Source organism: Copadichromis virginalis, linkage group LG13 (assembly GCF_057382275.1).
Source record: "Copadichromis virginalis isolate Kocher_CV1m ecotype Utaka linkage group LG13, C_Virginalis_male_GT1.1, whole genome shotgun sequence".
Classification (NCBI taxonomy): Eukaryota; Metazoa; Chordata; class Actinopteri; order Cichliformes; family Cichlidae; genus Copadichromis; species Copadichromis virginalis.
This window is the reverse complement of record NC_140630.1, coordinates 26,816,136-26,834,274: the sequence shown is the minus strand read 5'-3', so window position 1 is coordinate 26,834,274 and position 18,139 is coordinate 26,816,136. Positions and strand designations below refer to the sequence as shown.

The window sequence follows — 18,139 nt, the reverse complement described above, 5'->3', positions numbered from 1 at the left end:
ATGGAGTAGTTTGTGCAGAGTTGTCTTCGCACTCCTGCTAGTCTCTATGTGGCTGTGTCCTGCTAATGGACTCCCTCTATTTTTTCTATATTTCAGCTGTTGAATGTTTTACACGTACAATCTGTGGAAGCAAATTCAGTGTTTGGGGGATAAAAATAAAGAATAAAAGTTGATCTTACGACCTTATTAATATCACTTTGTTTATGGGGTTTGTTTCCAAGTGTAGAAAACTGAATCACATCAGAAGGCTTCAGAATCCCTCATTTCTACAAAGGGAATAAAAAACACAAATCCTAAACAGTGTATATTCAACAAAATAGCTTCAACACTCTGAGATATTATCCATAATTTCGGCTAAGTGGGTATGTGTGGTATATACAATTATGGCTTAAAGCCACGAGTAAACAAGGGAGAAATCCTCAAGAGTCCAGGTTTATATTTATGACTCGGAGAAATCAGCAAAAACATGGAATTCTTTCACCACCGACAAAATTAGAACAAAAGCAACCAATCTGCATTTGTAAAAAGTCCCATTTATTTCAAAGTCATTTCATCAACAAACATAATAAATCTGCATTCTGGTATTTTTTGGTGGGTGGCGGTGGGGTGGGGGTGGGGGGGTGCCACACCAGGAACACATGAATAAAACATTTATTTAAATAACTGATCAGCACCCCGTTTCGGATGAAACAAGTCGAAGCCTTCCCCCACTCGCCGAGGCTGGAGAATAAACAAGAAACAAGCCGGTGTACGGCACGAGCGAGCGAGAGTTAGTCAGGCCAGTCCCTGCTTTACATGATTACTGTGTAGGGTGAAATCCACTAGAATCCAATGTGGCTTTAAGATAATCCCATCAGAACTGCAACAGTGCAACGCTACTACAGAACACCCAAGCCTGTTAGCACTGATGAGAGCCTATAGTGAAAGAGAGGGAGGGGAATATGACAGAAGAGTGGAACAATCCTTGTTAAAAAAAAACAAAAAAAAAAACACTTAACTTCTACAGTGAAAAACCAAAGGTTTAACAGCCTGCTGCCAACAAAAGCACCACGTCTTTTATTGCTAGTTGACATTTTCTAGGAAAAACTAGTCACACAGACAGAAAACTACGGTAAGTCAATAATTGCATCGGGATAAGTCTTCGTATAAAGCTCTGGAACACAAATCCATTTGAAAAATAGCTTTTTTATGAATACAAGCCTGAGTTACCCACATTAATTGTTATACATGTCCATGAGATAATACTGACTTAATATGCACCTCTACTGCCTCATTTAATTAACGAGAACATGTTTTGATACTGCCAGCCTTTCTGCCTCTGTCTAATGTCATCCTGATTTATGGGGAACAAATGTTACACGGGGAAAACTTACACACTGGTGTAAGCCGATTTTAGGCCTATATACTTGCCATCCTTTTTAATTAGGTCCTATCGGTCGGCTACGATGCCTGGGCTCAAAAGCAGGTGTCAATAAGGAGCAAACTTCTGCCGCTCTGACTTTTTGACGCCGGAGGTTGGCATTTTTGCGGTGTAAGGGCATAAACCCTGCGTTAGGCTGGAAGCGGCTGCTGGGTGGACGGCCAGCACGGGGAGCGTTTTCATGCCAAGCAGGCTGGAAACGGGGACGGCGTAGTGTGGGTTTTGGATGGCTGGTAAGGTGGAGGGAGAGTGGACGTTAATTGTGGTGGGGGCTTGGGTGGTGGCCGCCAGGACGGCCATAGAGGTTGCAGAAGTGGAGGCAGTGGAAGCAGACTGTGAGAAGCTCATGTTCAGGTCAACTGGGGTCGCAGAGGAAGCGGCCTGCATTGTGTATTTAGCCATCTCTAAGCTGCAGGCCGTGACGATTGGAGGGGTAGTTGGAGACGGTGAAGGGTTAAGAGGAGAAAAATGGAGAAAGAAAAACGGGGAGAGGATGGGGGGAGAGACAAAGGATAAGGGAGGTGAGAAAGGAGAAAACAAAAGAATCAAAGAAGGAATGTGTTAAAAAGCAGAGACAATAAGGATTTTAATGCAGTCAAGAGAACAGAGCAGTGAGTTGGAACAAATCCAGCCTCACCCTGAGCACAATATCTCTGTCCCAATATAATAGCTCAGTGTTTGGCTGTCTTATCATCAGGCTGCGAGTGATGCCCTGCTGGACGTGGCTGTCCTGCGTAATGTCTTACCTGGCATTGATGAGGTACTGGGCCACACTGATGCTGGCTGGTGAACCTGTGATCGTGACTTGGCGCATGGCTGAGCCATCAGTGGCGCTGGCAATTTTGATGTGAGCTCCAGAGACCTGGCGAATCTCATTGATCTTGCTACCCTGTCTTCCAATTATGCAGCCAATGAACTGGGAGTTGGAGATCAGAAACATGCGAATAACAAAACAGGAATGCAGAAATTAGATTTTACAAAAGAACCTGGGAGCAACCGCCGTGGCCGTTTTCTGTAGAGGGAAACCACATTTCTCTTCATTATTGTGACAACAGAAAGCATATCTACGGTCCAATATGCCCATCAGATAAAACAGATGATACATAATTTATCACCACTAAAGCACTGGCTTTTATTTTTTACAAACTGATTGGTATTTTGGCAAATATGTTTATTTCTTGTCTGAGTTAAATGAGAAGGCAGGATGATATATTAGAAACAGAAAGAGCATCTATCTTGGCTCTGTCTGCAGTAGAAGTAGTAGTGTTGATGATAAACAAGAAATTATTTTTAAAAAATTATATGATAACATGTTAATATGCATATGGTAAATAATTCAGCAGCAGCCGTTATTATCTGGGAGACAGTGCAAAGAGAATAAGTGGCTGTTGCACCTTATCACTGGGTCCCACCTGCTATGTAATAGAAAAAAGAAGTAGATAGCTTGTCTATCTACTCTGAGTGACTTCATTATACTCTTCTGTAAACGCAGCAATAACATTGTGAATTATTTTGGTCACTAAGTAGTGCAGTGAAACTCTGACACCTTAATATTCCTACAGTGTGAAGTCAGCAAAATCCACCTCCAAAGCTCAGTAATTACCTCCGCCGAGGAGGTTATGTTTTTGGTAGCGTTTGTGTCATTCTTTCTGTAAACACATTAGCTCAAAAAAGGTTTGAATGAATTCTGATAAAACTTTGCAGGGGAGCAGAGCGAGGTCATGTTAACAATCCATTAAAATTTGGCTTAGACCTACCAGGGTCTTCAAGGTCAACTTAATGATTTATTGGTCAAAAATTGGAAAAAAATGCCTTTTGACTCAAAAATTGTGATTCTTACAAGTATGGTATGTAAAAAAAAAAAAGATTTTGACCTCTGACCTCTTCTTCAAGGTTAAAAGATTGATCTGAAGGTCAAAGTGATAACTGACCTCTGACCTTTTACATTTTAGATCTGCCTATTGACCCCAAAATGTGTTATTTTAACTGCGCTACTAACTTCTTGCATAAAATACAGTAGAAGTCCATTAAAAGTAAGAAAATGAGATGCCTTGACAGAGGTTTGTGCTCTCAGGGTGGTTCTTGTTAATTATGTTGCTTGTTTGGACAGCGTAGTGCTACGTTTGTTAGCACTCTTGCTTCATGGTAAAAAGGTCCTGAGTTCATATCAGGGCTGGGCCTCTCTGTTTAGAGTTTTTACGTTCTCCCTGCACTTGTGTGGGTTCTCTTGGGGTACTCCTGCTTCCTCCCATAGTCTAAAAACACGTGTGGGTTTTGGTTAATTGGAGATTCTAAATTGGCTGTGAATGGTTGTCTGGTGATGTGTCCATGGTGTACCCTGCCTCTCGTCCTATGACAGGATAAGCTGCGGATCTCTGCAACTCTGAACTGGATACGTAAGAAACTGGATGGTACAGTGACTTCCTGGAGTCTTCATTATTTTCCCTCAATGCTCAAGAAAGACACTTCTTTTGCCCAAGAAATAGACACCCATTAAATATTACAACTTGTTGATTTTACAGTTTGGTTCAGTCATTATTAAACTAACAAGATACAACATTAAAATTCAGAATTGACAGACCAAAGCTGGGTATTTCTCCCCCTTTCCCTGCCTCCATGGTAAGCTTAGCTAACAGGCTGCTGGCTTTGTTTTTATGTTTACACACCTGAGAGTCAGTCTCACTCATCCAAGTCTCAGCAAGAAAAGTGCATTTACCAAAAAGATGTTTCCTACAACATCAAGTTCTGACATGATTCAGTACAGATGAAACCAGGACTGTCTGTGTCTGAAGCAGCACAGTTAACAGTCCTCTAACAGCCGTCCACAGACATCTTTTCAATAAATCTGTTGTGGATTCCTTTTGCAATAATCGATGTCAGCCAAAAGCAAGGACTATTTAATTTCCGCAGCTAAGTAGGTGAAACATTTGTGTCCAAACAATTCCTCATTAAAGCTGTCCTCCTAGAAAGTTTTAATGAAGCCAAATGCATGGAGATTATCAGTTCAGGTTTTAGTGCCGGGAGAACACAAACAATGTAACACTTACATCATTAGGTATTGCCAGCTCTTGTGAACTTGTGGGGGCAGATGCATCCAATCCTGCAAAGTAGGACAAGGAGCGCTACCAACAGTTTGGCACTAATGGCTTCCACTTTCATAGCACGACAAGTTGCCCTACTTTGTCTAGGTTATCACTGTTACACTGCTAAATTAAGAAGCAGAAAATAGCATAGGGCAAAATAATCATTCTAAAAAGACAATACATATATACATAATACATGCATGCTGCTTGACTATGACTACCACACCAATACTCGCTATTTAATCAAAATATTGTAATGTATTGTGCTGAGTTAGTTGTGACGGAATATATGAGTACGTGGGGTGGTTGAGGTCAGGGATGGTCTGGCCAAGACAGTGTTAGATTTGGAGGAGAAATGTTGCAAAAGGTGGAGGATGGGGTCAAAAACTTAGGATTTGTTTTTGTTTGGTTTTTCTTTGGAGAGGGAAACTGGGCAAATGGGGCTGAAATTTGGGTTTGATGGGAGAAATGGTGAGAAATTGTTAAATATTTACTAAACTGTAAATATTTTTGACATTTTTCACATTTCCCTGTCAGAGAAAGCTGCTGTTTTTTTCCTTTTTTAGCTTATATATCATTCTGTCTGCTTCAGTCTGTCGCATATTCTTTTCAGTGATAAATATTTCAGTGACTAACTTTCAAGGTAAAAAAAAAGAAAGCTGGGTGGCTTAACCTTAAAAACCTACAATTGTGTTGATTATTCTTGTTTTGTTTTTCATCTTATTTTCTTGTGAAAATCGATGAAATGCAGATACATCACCGCAAAGCCACCGTCTACTCTCAAAGAAATCCTTGATCCTCACTGAAGTGACAGCAGTGTTTTGATGGTGTGAGTCGAAGAGGAGTGATGAGAGAGGGATAGATGGACTTCCCTGGGGAGCCGTGGGTACGTACCAGGGAAGGTAGGGTTGCTCTGCCCAAGGGAAGGGAGGGGGATATGCTGCATAGCCAACTGGTGAAGCTTGGTCAACTGCAGGGTAGGAAGGAAGTTAGAGCTAACCAATCAAACTGGATTATTTCAGAGGAGCTGACAACTACAAAACAGAGCCAATCTGAAGTTCACAAACATCACACATGGTGTCAGTATCAAGAGATTCATTTTCCTCAGAAAGCATGCTGACTTCTCATAGCAGTCATCTGAAAATACAGTCACATCTCAAGCTACAAAGCTACAAGTGATCATGAACTCTGCAAATCTTCATTTCCATTTCAATCAGTGCATGCTGCTACCGTGGGTTAGTGTTAGTAAAGTCAACAGATCAGGGTTACTGAAATTTGATCTTTGCACAATAGGGTACACAGAGGGCGTATCGGTGGCTTGGAAGGAGTGGGCAGGAGTAGGTCATTAGGACTGATGTCAGTCACTCAAATGAACATACTTACATCTTGATGTGCAAAAGCATACTGCCCTGGAATTGCAAAGGCCTGGAAGGAAGAACAGATGAGATACGGTTATGTAATCGGGTGGTGCAGACATGTTATAACGTGTTACTTGAAAAATGAATTTGTCACAGACCATCAAGAGGAAAGTCAGTGCAGTGAAAATCCATTCCTTTCCCCTTTTCCATGGCTCTAATGTTTATAGATCTGACGGAATTTCATCTAAATGTCATCTGCCTCCCCCCCCCCCCCCCCCTCCTTCTCCGACCATTAGCTGGAAATCCAATAACATAAACAGATGTCTGATAGGTCAAAGCAGACTCTGCCAAATTCAGGACAGCGCCTGGGCAGCTCGTGGAAAACATCAGCCTTAGACACAACATGTAAACATGTGAAGTTATTCCTAAATTTTCAGCTAAATGCATGTAAATATGATCAATGGTTGTATATATTTACTAGGGGTGCAACGATACACAAAATTCACGGTTCGGTTCGATACTTTGGTGTCACGGTTCGATATTTTTTCGATACAAAAAAAATGTTCATGCCTTTTTAATTTGTCATTTATTAAAATTATAAATATATATATTTTAACTCAAAAGTACAGTTTTTAAATTTAATGTTGCTGAAACAAAAATAATTTAAAAAATAAATATATCTGATTGAGGAATCACTCATCTTTGGAAAAGAGAGTTTATTACAGAGAAATGGCTCTTTCCAAAATAAAAGCTATACTATACGCTTCTTCTGGGCTATATTCTCAGCAGCATATTGTAGCGGGTCAGGGCTGTTCGGGGTTGTTTGTACAGTTATGTTTTGTTTATGTTGCCATAGTGACGGGTGACGCCCTCTTGCTGCGACGGTGTGTCCTTCCGGGGTCAGAGGGCGCCCTGTGTGTTGTTGTTGTGGCTGTGCGGTTGCCGCGCTGAGCAGTTAGCTAGCGGCAGTGTTCTTCTGCAGATGTCAATAAACGGCTGTGCTCCCTGGCTAGCTCACGGGAAGCAAGACCAAACAACACCTCCGTCTCCTCGTTGTCTGAGCTCGCCACATTGGTGTCAGAAGTGGGATGATGGTGGCACCCCATGTTCTGACCCGAGTGACTTTTCCCCCGCCTGTCGTGACCGGCGGTGCGCCAAAAGAAGGCACCTGGATATTTGCAAAGTGAAAGCAAAAAACAAGCGCAAATTCAAACGCGATTTCAATATGTCACATATTGACAGTGGCTCACCGATGCCAATGACATAATTACCCAGCTACATTTCCGAAAGAATGCAAAAGCATTGACATATATTTTTCCTTCCTACAATAGCCCGACGGGCAGGGCAGAGATAGATTTTGGTAGCCCGACTGGAAAAATCGCTAGCCCGATTTTGCAAGCCCTGTGTTACAGGCATGGCCCTTTAAGGATGAAGCCTGATGGGAAATGTATTCGGGATGTGTGTAGCGGGACTGCCTGGTGTGTGTGTGTGTGTGTGAAGAGAGAGAGCGGAGAAGGGGAAAAAGTAACGGTTAGCTACAGAAGAGACGGAAAGAAAATAAATAAAAGGAATATAATAACTCCCTCGACAGCCAGAGTTGTGTCGGCGATGCTCGCTGTGAGTAAACTGTTTCAGCCCACTGTACGCTGTGTTCGTGCCTTAGAGAAGAAATAAAGTTCGGTGAAGCAGTTTCCTACGCCTCCTTCGATCTTTTTGCTAGCGGAGTTGACCTGTATAGTAAGCTGTTGCCGGCTACGAGTCAGTTACGGAACCTTCAAGTAACTGCCAGAGGTTTCCTTACTACGGTTCGGGGCCACGGATCTGGCGCGGTAACACCTGTATCTGATTGAGGAGTCACTCATCTTTGGAAAAGAGAGTTTATTACAGAGAAATGGCTCTTTCCAAAATAAAAGCTATACTATACGCTTCTTCTGGGCTATATTCTCAGCAGCATATTGTAGCGGGTCAGGGCTGTTCGGGGTTCTGTTTGTACAGTTATGTTTTGTTTATGTTGCCATAGTGACGGGTGACGCCCTCTCGCTGCGACGGTGTGTCCTTCCGGGGTCAGAGGGCGCCCTGTGTGTTGTTGTTGTGGCTGTGCGGTTGCCGCGCTGAGCAGTTAGCTAGCGGCAGTGTTCTTCTGCAGATGTCAATAAACGGCTGTGCTCCCTGGCTAGCTCACGGGAAGCAAGACCAAACAACACCTCCGTCTCCTCGTTGTCTGAGCTCGCCACATTGGTGTCAGAAGTGGGATGATGGTGGCACCCCATGTTCTGACCCGAGTGACTTTTCCCCCGCCTGTCGTGACCGGCGGTGCGCCAAAAGAAGGCACCTGGACATTTGCAGGACTTTGTGTGGGGCAATGGGGTCGTCGGGGACGACTGACCCCTTAGGCGGGGGCTATGTAGCGGGTCAGGGCTGTTCGGGGTTCTGTTTGTACAGTTATGTTTTGTTTATGTTGCCATAGTGACGGGTGACGCCTTCTCGCTGCGACGGTGTGTCCTTCCGGGGTCAGAGGGCGCTCTGTGTGTTGTTGTTGCTGTGCGGTTGCCACGCTGAGGAGTTAGCTAGCGGCAGTGTTCTTCTGCAGATGTCAATAAACGGCTGTGCTCCCTGGCTAGCTCACGGTAAGCAAGACCAAACCACACCTCCCTCTCCTCCTTGTCTGAGCTCGCCACAATATTAAACATATCAGGTCCCCATGAGGAGAATCATGTGCTAACGGCTGTCTAAATGACTCGGGTAAAGTTTGTAACATGCATGCTTGTTGTTTTTGTCTGCTTCCACTTGTCTTTGCACTAGGATGATGTCGGCGTAAATGTGCAGTCATATTCGTTGTGTTCCCACTAGTGCTCCGTTATCGAGCTACCCCTGCGTGGGGCTAGACGGCTAACACGTTAACGAGCTAACTGCTCGCTAACGCACTAGTTCCCACCCATGTAATTGAGCATTGCGTGGCACATCCAACATACTGTTTTACTTTAGTCCATGACGTGCTTACCTTCAGGGTCATATGTCACATGAAAACCAAAATAATTCCAAACGCCACATCTGAATGAGGGTGGGGAAGGTTCAATTTGCCATGTTGCAAGGAGAGCTTAACTTCTGTCTCGCTAGCTTGCCCTGCGCTCGTCCTTCTGATGATGCTGTCTGTGTTGAGCGCTCAGTGGATCTGCGCTCGACAGTGCAGCCTAGGCTGAGTAGTCGAACGCAGATTTACTGAGCGCTCAACACAGACAGCATCGTCAGAAGGAAAGTTGATAAAATAAATTACAAATTTTGTATTGTTCGATACATATGCGTACCGAACCGAAAGCACTGTATCGAACGGTTCAATATCGATACGAGTATCGTTGCACCCCTAATATTTACACTGTTTTGCCCGTTTAGTAATAGAAACACCCCCTGATGATCAGTGAAATTTTGAAATCACACAAAATAATAAGTCCACTCAACTGCTGCGTGTCTTTAAATAAGCTAAATTCAGAGCTAAACAACTCCCCTATGGCTACTTACTTGTGCAGAGTGCTGTGGTGCTAATACTGCATGGGTTCCAGCAGGTACGACCTTGGGACGGTAGGGAATAGTTGCGCCTTTCGGTGGAGACTGGAGACACAGTCGTGCAAACCAAAAAGGGAGAAAATTTATACACTGGCGCAGCTGAGAAAAAGAACTCTCACTGGCATTGATGCGTTTTATATCCTCCTTTATAGCACTGCCTGAATCTTTTTATATCCCATTCATCTGCAGAGAAAGTAACATAAAAGATCGGACCAAAGAAAACTGCGATACAACTGGGAGCACAGCTAAAAATGGGGAATTGGCAAGTTTTTGATCAAAATAGAAAGAGGTCAAGTGGATACTAAACCCAAAATCCAAACTCAAAGCTCCTCAGAATACATTAAGAGCGTGTGCTGCGATGGGCAGTGTGAGAAAAGTTTAAAACGGGGTCTAAAAACGTGAAGAGGCTTTGACAGTACAGTGGTAATTTAAACGCTGACATTTTAACGATATGGGAAAAGTACTGCATCAATATCCAGTTTTATATGTTTGTTATATAATACACGTCTGGGTATATCAGACAGACAAGGTTAAGAACTATCAATATAAATTATCTGGGCTTTAGCTTTGAAGACATCCTGAATTTACTACCTTCCTCTGCTCTCTAAATAAATGTGACATACTTGACTTCTAAATAGAGCCGCTGAACGTGAAGATCATCTGCTGGCTGACAGCGCTTACCTCCAGCATCACAGAGCAGATGTGTCTTACACACTGAGTGATGGCCTGTGGAGTGCCGGAGATTGTGACAGCCCTCTCTGTGGAGTCCGGCAGCATGTCTCCTGCCACCTGAACCTGAGCGCCTGTGGTCTTAACATCACCAGACAACAGAAAATACAAAGGCTATTTATTGCTGAAAAGAGCACGCCATCACCCAGATTGAAATGCCGTTTCGAGCACCCCACAAATTATCCTGGACACATTTTGACATGCAGGGAGCAGCTGCAAGCCAAATAGCAATGTGCGCTCCAATATTTGAAGAGGCGCACACAAATATTGTCCATTCGGAATGAGTATTCAGGCCCTGCTCATCCTCGCAGGCATAATCAATGGGATTTTCACCCACCCCCCTCCCCGCCACCCCTCCAGAAAACATACACATAGCTTCATGTAGTTTAAGGCAGAGAAAAACAAGAAGATTTTGACTTGAGTGTTTGATACTCAGGGTGTCAGAGTGCCAGGGAGACTGTTTTCTGTGCTTGTTTGGGTGCAAAAAAAAACAATTTCCTGCTGCAACATGAAAAAAAAGAAAGAAAACGACTCATACCTCTCGGATTTCTTTGATCTTTGAGCCTCCTTTGCCAATCAGTGAGCCACACTGGCTCCCCGGGAAAACCAGGCGAAGTGTCACAGGTGGCTTGCTTGTCACGTTGCTGTTTGTCATTGCTGCGGTAATATCCTGAGGGAGATTTCCAAAATATGTTGTTTTTCAGTGTCGACTGTACGGAACATCAGCGTTATTTGACAAGTCTTTTTGTGTGTGTGCGCGTGTTGTGATGCAAGACTGGAGAAAAGGTGCAGCCAGTGTCTTTCATGCTTTTGGGCATACCTCTTCAAACTTTTGCGCAATCATGGAAAAGGCTCTAAAGATGCCCTCTGTAGGTCCTGTGATGGTGACTATCCTCTCAGGGGACGAGCCCTCTGATATGTTGATGCGAGCGCCACTCTGGAAGCAAAGCCCCGCGGTTATTCCAGCTGTGATTTGATTCGATCTGCCTGACAATGTGAAATTATACGCCCTTTCTCATTACAGATGTCAAAGCAAACACTCACCTCCTCCCTCATTTTCTTGACTGTTTCTCCTTTCTGAAATCAGGCAGGAAAAGAAGTTGGTTAGATTGGATTTATAAGAGGAATATAACAAGACAAACAGAAATAAAACAGCCAAAAAATCTATAAATGGTGATGGATTGTAAAATAAATCTACCTTCCCAATTATGCTGCCAACTTCCTGCGGATGAAAAGATAACAGCGGGACTTCTCTCAACAGTTTTTCAGCAGGATGTAAACATTTTAAAAGCTATTACGACACCGTTAGGCTATTACAACAAAAATGCACTGAATGATTTGAACTATTTACAAATGTCCATTACCTTTCCGTGCATCAGCAGCCTCAGCGTCAGTGTAACGTTCAAACTCCCATCTGAAGCCATTTCTTCCTTGTCAGACATTCTCGTTTTCCCAGATGTAAAGTAAAACACTCTGCAAGGATCGAGAAATAGTCAGGTAGTCAGGAAATAACATGTAAACTGAATGCATGCAGGCTGAAGTGAACATTACCGCTGTAACATTTGACTATTTATGCACAGGGTCTCATTCAGGCCTCCATCGGGTACTGCTGCTTTTTATCTTTTTATTCTGAATTTCCAGCAAACCTGTGATTTTTGGGTTATCCTCACTACTCGTGCTAACTACCCTGTTCTTCTGTTTACAGCTAAATTCCCAGAGCGGCCTGAAATATGCATCATTTCTTTTCCTCAACAAGATTCAGCTGGAAAGACCTTTCTGGCAAAATAAATGTTAAAAGCTTTCATGAAGTGCGTGTAAGCTGCATTACCACTGTGGAATCCATCTGTGGCACAGATGAAGTAGACCTCCATCTGAAATTGTTATGGATTATTACCTTAACGAGGATAAACGTTGAGTAAGTGGAAAATTCTCCAAAGATGGAACACTCACTTTTATGTTGCTTTACGGAGCCACGTACCCTTTTGGGGGATTTTTAACTTAAATGATGCTCTCTGAAGAGTCATGGACCATTGTTGCTTGTCTTCTGATCATGTAGTTGTGAGCGGGGGAAGATAAGCCTATCGCTGCGTGCAATCTTCACATGGGACTGTGTCTTTAGTTCCGGCTAAATACAAGTTGTGTGACTCTCTTGGAGAAGATAAGATATAAAGGAAGCTACTTGTGCTGGGGAGGCCTGAGGATCAATTGATGTGTGTGTCTGTTTGTGTGAGAAAGAGACAGAGAGAGAGACGTGTCTCTTAATATCACACTGACACCACACAATGTCGACTCTGCTGTGGCCGCGTATCCAATTCTTTGTATTTGTAGAACAAATAAAGAATGTCTCGATGCAGTGAAGGACGGCCAGCTTATTGCACCGTAACAGACAGAGAGACGACTTCAAGTCTATAAAGCGCCAAGGTCGCAGTGTTCATTAGATCATCATGGTTCTGCTGAGAAGTGATTTTTCTATTTACTTTTAACGCTGGGCACGATGGAGAGTTTGTAGCTAATAAACAAGATAATCTAAATGGAGAAAAAAAAAGTAATTTAACAAGAGATTGATGTGATTGTGGACTAACTTAGTAATCACTCACATGTGAGACATTATCTAAAACCTTTTTGCAAATGATAGATTTGCTTCAGCTGAAATCTTGGTCATGTCAGAAAAAGCAGGAATATACTGGCTATAGTGGCTTGCTGTTGGCGAGCATGCATGAAGTACTCCCAGTTAATCTGAAGTTAAAGTCAATCCTACTCGTTTTAACAGTATGCCTAATGACAACCATCTCTCATTTCTTTATATTTTGCATCCAAGGAGCCAAACTTTACTTATTGAGTTTGACCAATAGTTCTCCAGGATTTCTGAAGGTGTTTTAAATACTGGCTGCTTCTCACTTAAAAGCTAGTTTTAGTTGTTCTCTTATTTTCATTCATATACTCCATATTGTATGTTGTTATGTATGAGGAAACATAAAATATAATACACATATACCAAAATATCATAAAAAGACTTTGTCAAAAAAATGTTTTTAGTGGACAGGTGGCTGTGAAGAAGCCATTCTTAAGGAAAGTAAACAGGGAGAAAAGGCTGAGGCCGAATTACTTAAGAACTATACAAAAAGTCAAAAGTATCAGGTCTTATGAAATGAGGAAGACGTACATCACAGACAGAGGTACAACAGTGAGTGTCTACAGCCATCTGTAAAACTTAGTGGATGCTCTGTCATTGTTTGGGGCTGTATTTTTTAGCCAGTGGTGTTGGAGATGTCAGATTTCCACCCACCATGCGTTAGATGGGCAGCAATATCATTTTTCAGCATGACATTGATCCAAAAAAACACTGCCAATGCAGTAAAAGCACAATGGAACACTATCAGTCATGTATTGGTCTCCCTATAGCCTGGTCATCAACGTCTCTGATACTGTGGGATCATCTCGACAGAGAAAAGAAGAAAAGCCAGCCAACATCTAAATAAGAGCTTTGAATGGAGGAGAAGTATTGCTAAAGACTACTTAGAAAAATTACAAGAAAGCTTGTCTAAAAGAGTTCAGGCTGTGTTGAAGAATAAAGGTGGTCAGGTTTGCTTCGTCTACTGTATTTCCATCTATCGTTTAACTAAGGCACTGCATCCGTTTTCCACTTTGATATAAAAATATACAGAAATGAGGGGTTAATCAGGACTTTTGTTTAGTATTGTACACTTGTTAACTTTTTAATAAAGAGTTGGATGAGACATTGGCGTAACATTGTGCTGAACATCGGGGGGGGGGTCAAGATCTCTGTCTAAATAAATAAATAAATCTGCATAAATTCCCAGATGTTTAAACGTGCAACTATTTTGCTGGTAATACTTGAAATGAGTAAAGACATTAACGGCCTATTTATGCAAAATAATTCATAATTTTATTAGGGGGGTTATATTGGTAGGGTCTGATTATTGGGGGGGTCATAACCCCCGTGGAAATTACGCCCCTAGGATGAGAAGATTGACACTATTCCTTTGTCTTTATGAAGTAGGGTTCTAGCCAGTCAGCTTAGTTTAGCATGAAGACACAATTCTGCATCTTTGTTTAATCAATAACAGAATGAATCACAAAAACAATACACTATGGTTTATCTGCCTGCTTCCTTCACTGGCTCAGCCAGTTGGCAGGCAAACAGTGGAGCTCTCCAGGAGCTGTTGAACCCAGTCAAGGATTTAGTGACCTTTGGACTGAAACAGGCTAAGCTAACAGGCTGTGGCCTCATACATATGTACAGATGGATAACCCTTCAATGCCAAGTGTTTCACAAAAAGTGTCATTTTTATGACCTTCCCATAGATCCCAGCTTTTATACTCACACAAACCAATAAATACAGTACTCTGTGCCGCCATTCCACACCTAGAAAAAAGAAGAACAGCGTGATTGTGTGGGTTTGATTAAGACATGCTAGCACTAACAACAAAATTCATTCAGGAGGTATCCAGTTAAAATGTTGGTAATATCAGTGTGATGACAAGCAAACAAAAACGGGGTTTCCCAGCAGCAGCGAGAAGCTTACAATATGGTATTGTTCTAGCACATTCCAGTGTTGATAATACCAGACTGGGCTAAAGGCCTTAATCCAACCAATATCTTGAATAAGTGGAGGGTGTCTTTCTGCTAACAAGAAGCGCAGCTATTCTCTCCTCTGTGCATCATTATAAAGTTCCTGTGAATACATCGAATAAAGCGAAACATCTCTGTCTAATCCTATAGGCCGGGATTTGTTTAGCTAATGCTAAGACCCTTTTGACCTATTTCTGTCACCTCTAGCATGCAGGCACCCACTCAAGACTTCCCGAACAAAACGCTGGTGCACAACAGCACCCACAGAGTATACATGATAAAACAGATAATCTACAGGAACTCAGCTCCGGGAACAGGCAGCCAGAAGTGTGCTTCAGACAATAAAAACAGGGTATTATCCCTCGGGGGAAATGGAGAACAATGTCTAAGTGGATTACTTGAAGGATTTCGTATGAAAATATATTCAAATTTGGAGGCTAAGACGAAGAATGATAGAACATTTTGAAATTGAAACAGTACTGATAAAATTACAGCATTTCAGGAGATTATGACTTGCAATTGTTCTCCAGTTTAGGAGCAATGCTCTTAAAAGACAATGTTTCAAATTACTTATCTCGCTTATCACAACAAGCCAACAGCATTTGCTTCTTAAAAATCTCGAGCAATGGCTATTTATAGCTATTTTGTGAGCCACCACATATCAGTATATAAGTGTGAGTCCTCTCAGTGTGGCATTCCTCCATCAACACAAAGCCTCCAGTATTGGAGATTCATCACATGTCTGGCTTAATGTGTTAATTAATTCAAGCCCAAACTATCTCTTAGGGGAACGGTGCAACAAAATGCATTTACAGCACAGCACAGAGTACAGGAAAAACAAGCAGCTCAAATTATCTCAACCTAATGGGAGTCAGGAGTAGTGCATTAAAACAAAGCCTCTCATTACTCAGCTTCCATTAAAAGTCCACAACCAACAACTTCAGCTTTCTTTCTGGCTAAACCCCAAAGTTACTGTTGTATGCAACAATGTTCTCAACAAATTCTCTTCAGTGAACAATCACCAGCTTGCATTTGAAGCCCAGTGCGAGGCCTGTAATGCATCAAGAATGAGTGGTTTAAAGTACTGACCTTATATACAAAATACTGCTTCCGTGCTCTTATTTCTGGTATTCAAAAAGAATGGCGCTTTAGTTTGTAGTCCGTGCTCAACGTATGACCCTTTGTTGTCAGTTATCCACAGAGTGGACAGATGGCTCCCTGTGCCCTCAGACCGGCTGGAGCGGAGGCTGGCTTTGCTATTAGTCCCTCAGCTTAGCCCAAGATAAGCCCCTACGCAGGGCAAGTGAACCCGCATCTCTTGCCTAATTCTCCCTGTCACAGTCACCAAAGAGGCGTTCCTCCGCATGGAGTTCCACTAGCTGAAGAGGCCTAAGGGCAGGGCAAAGAGGCTCTCCGGCTGGACAGTGTCCAGCAAAGATAGAACCAGCTACAGTTACACCACAACAAAAAGACCCAGGAAGGTCTAGCCTTTTGCAGTCATCAAAAAAGCACAGTGAGATGGTGAAGAGAAGCTTTGTTAACCGATGTTGGTTCGTGTCTAACGGCTCTGCATGACTGCTGTGTTTTTCATTAGATTTTCTGAGAGCTTCCTGCCAGCACAGGGCAGGATTTTCTCTAAAAATAAATCTCCTTGTAAGAAATCTGTGCTTTCTTACAAGGAACTTGACTAATTGAGGGGTGGAAAGGACAATGTGGCGTTTGAGGTATTTAGTGATGTTAAGCACAATGTCTTCGTGGGGGGCTTTGCCCACCCCCCTTCATACGGCCTCTGCCCTCCCCCACAACAAGCCCTTCTGCCCTTGTAATGAGGCCATACTGGATACAATACAGCCCTTCTGCACAGAAAAAATGTATTCAGCTGAGACCCAAATTTGTGAAGGAAATGAATCAGTGAAGCATAAGTGGCATATTTAATTACTATTCAGTGCGTTGCACGGAGACAATGATGGCTGCTGCGAGTCTCATGGCCGTCTATCAGACGTGTAAGCAGACATTCACTTCTCAGCTATGATTTCAATTCAGCCTCCAAGTTGCACTTCTATGATTAAAAGATTTTACCTCGTGAGAACAGAAGAAGGAAGGCTGTCTTTATAAGTCTCGATACTGACTTGATTTGACTCGCTTCACTTTCTAGGAGGCCTTTATTTCAGAGTTAAGACAAGGTTAGAGGTTAAGCAGTAAAAGTAAGCAAAGTTTTATCCAGTTATAACAAAACAGGTTCAACAGGGTGTCTCTTTGTGTCCAAACTGCAAGTAGAATCAGAAGCACAAGAGGAGCATCAAAGCATTCAAGGGCATAGCATGTGACAGCTATTTCTATCCTTTCAGAGACCATGAGATGATCTGGCATTTCATGCCAATCACTTGTGACTAATTTCTTCTCCTTCATGTACCTTGTCTGTCAACTAGATTAAAAAGTCAGGGATTAGATGTAATTGGATTACAGTGAAGTGATTACTTAGACCTGCTGGTGTAATCAGTTACAGTTACTGAAAGCAGAGTACATGTAGTGGTTACCCAAATGGGAAAAACTAGATAAAGGATAAAATATACACACTGCCCTTGCATGATTTTCTGTGGCTTTCTAGCTCTATAGCTAGCACATCTTAATCATCACACAGTATTATTGTGAACTAATCAATATTTTTAATCAGTCACTTCTGATTAATGCCCTCGTTTGTGCACCCTGTTAGCCAGCGAGGCTAGGAGTCGGATGATATGTAAGAGGTACTGAGAAGCAATTTCTCATGCTTGTTACTCAAAGCAGTGATTTCAGATGTCTTGGAAGGAATTTAAATGCCTGTACAGGATGAATACACAGTTCATGCTCATGATATTATTTAAATGTATATATGTGCTTAGCACCTGTGAACCTTTCATGTCTGCTGGGCGGACACAACGCACTCAAAAATCTGATGGATGCCCCATATATGAAAATGACAGCTATAGATTATGTGTCAGTGCAGATCTCTCATCAGCTGCCAGAAACACATGTACGTGCATAATGCATGTATTTCTACAGCCAGCGCCCCCTTTGGAATGTGTTAAAAATATATATTTCATCTGATAATTAAGAAATGTTGATGTAAGGAAATATACTGTGTCCCAACTTTTGGTTTTATATCCCACAGCACCATCTGTTTTACAGTAAAAACACATAAAATTACACAATATAAAAGAACATTTTTTAAGGTAGATAGACTTAAAACTGCATGACTCTCACTTATCGTTAATCACATTCACAAAGAATACCTGGCCTCCCAATAAGCTTACAAGATTCAACTAACCTATATTAAAAACCAGTGTACATTTTTAAGGACTTTTTTTTCTCTAAGCTAAACATTTTTAAGATTGCCAACCGTTTATCTGATGCT

General features: G+C 42.2%; 1 protein-coding gene across 3 annotated transcripts; it reads right to left on the bottom strand.

The window, feature by feature from the left end:
- Positions 1-519: 519 nt before the first annotated feature.
- Positions 520-16,204, bottom strand: LOC146695845 (poly(rC)-binding protein 3). Of its 3 annotated transcripts, XR_014923635.1 has the most exons (15): positions 15,835-16,204; positions 14,498-14,538; positions 11,516-11,624; positions 11,350-11,373; positions 11,196-11,228; positions 10,972-11,088; positions 10,690-10,821; positions 10,104-10,232; positions 9,378-9,467; positions 5,887-5,928; positions 5,398-5,473; positions 4,468-4,520; positions 2,167-2,336; positions 1,388-1,829; positions 1,034-1,308 (listed from the first exon to the last, which is right to left on the bottom strand). XR_014923635.1 is itself a non-coding variant. In XM_085478297.1 (14 exons), the coding sequence occupies exons 3-14, from the start codon at positions 11,591-11,593 to the stop codon at positions 879-881; spliced, it is 981 nt and encodes a 326-aa protein (XP_085334423.1). In that variant the 5' UTR covers positions 11,594-11,624; positions 14,498-14,538; positions 15,835-16,204; the 3' UTR covers positions 520-878. The 3 variants fall into 3 exon arrangements, 2 of the variants coding, with proteins under 2 accessions (XP_085334423.1, XP_085334422.1); XM_085478297.1 differs by lacking the exons at positions 1,034-1,308; positions 1,388-1,829 and adding an exon at positions 520-915; XM_085478296.1 differs by having other exon boundaries at positions 1,034-1,829.
- Between the last annotated feature and the right edge of the window lie 1,935 nt (positions 16,205-18,139).

What these genes read in the sequence shown, in the direction of transcription:
- LOC146695845 (XM_085478296.1), bottom strand. Translation starts at nt 11,593, where the DNA reads ATGTCTGACAAGGAAGAAATGGCTTCAGATGGGAGTTTGAACGTTACA. An exon ending in ATGCTTTTGCACATCAAGAT is followed by an intron (nt 5,474 to 5,886) that starts GTAAGTATGTTC and finishes CCTACCCTGCAG; the next exon opens with TTGACCAAGCTTCACCAGTT. An exon ending in AGCTGGCAATACCTAATGAT is followed by an intron (nt 2,337 to 4,467) that starts GTAAGTGTTACA and finishes TCCAACTCCCAG; the next exon opens with TTCATTGGCTGCATAATTGG.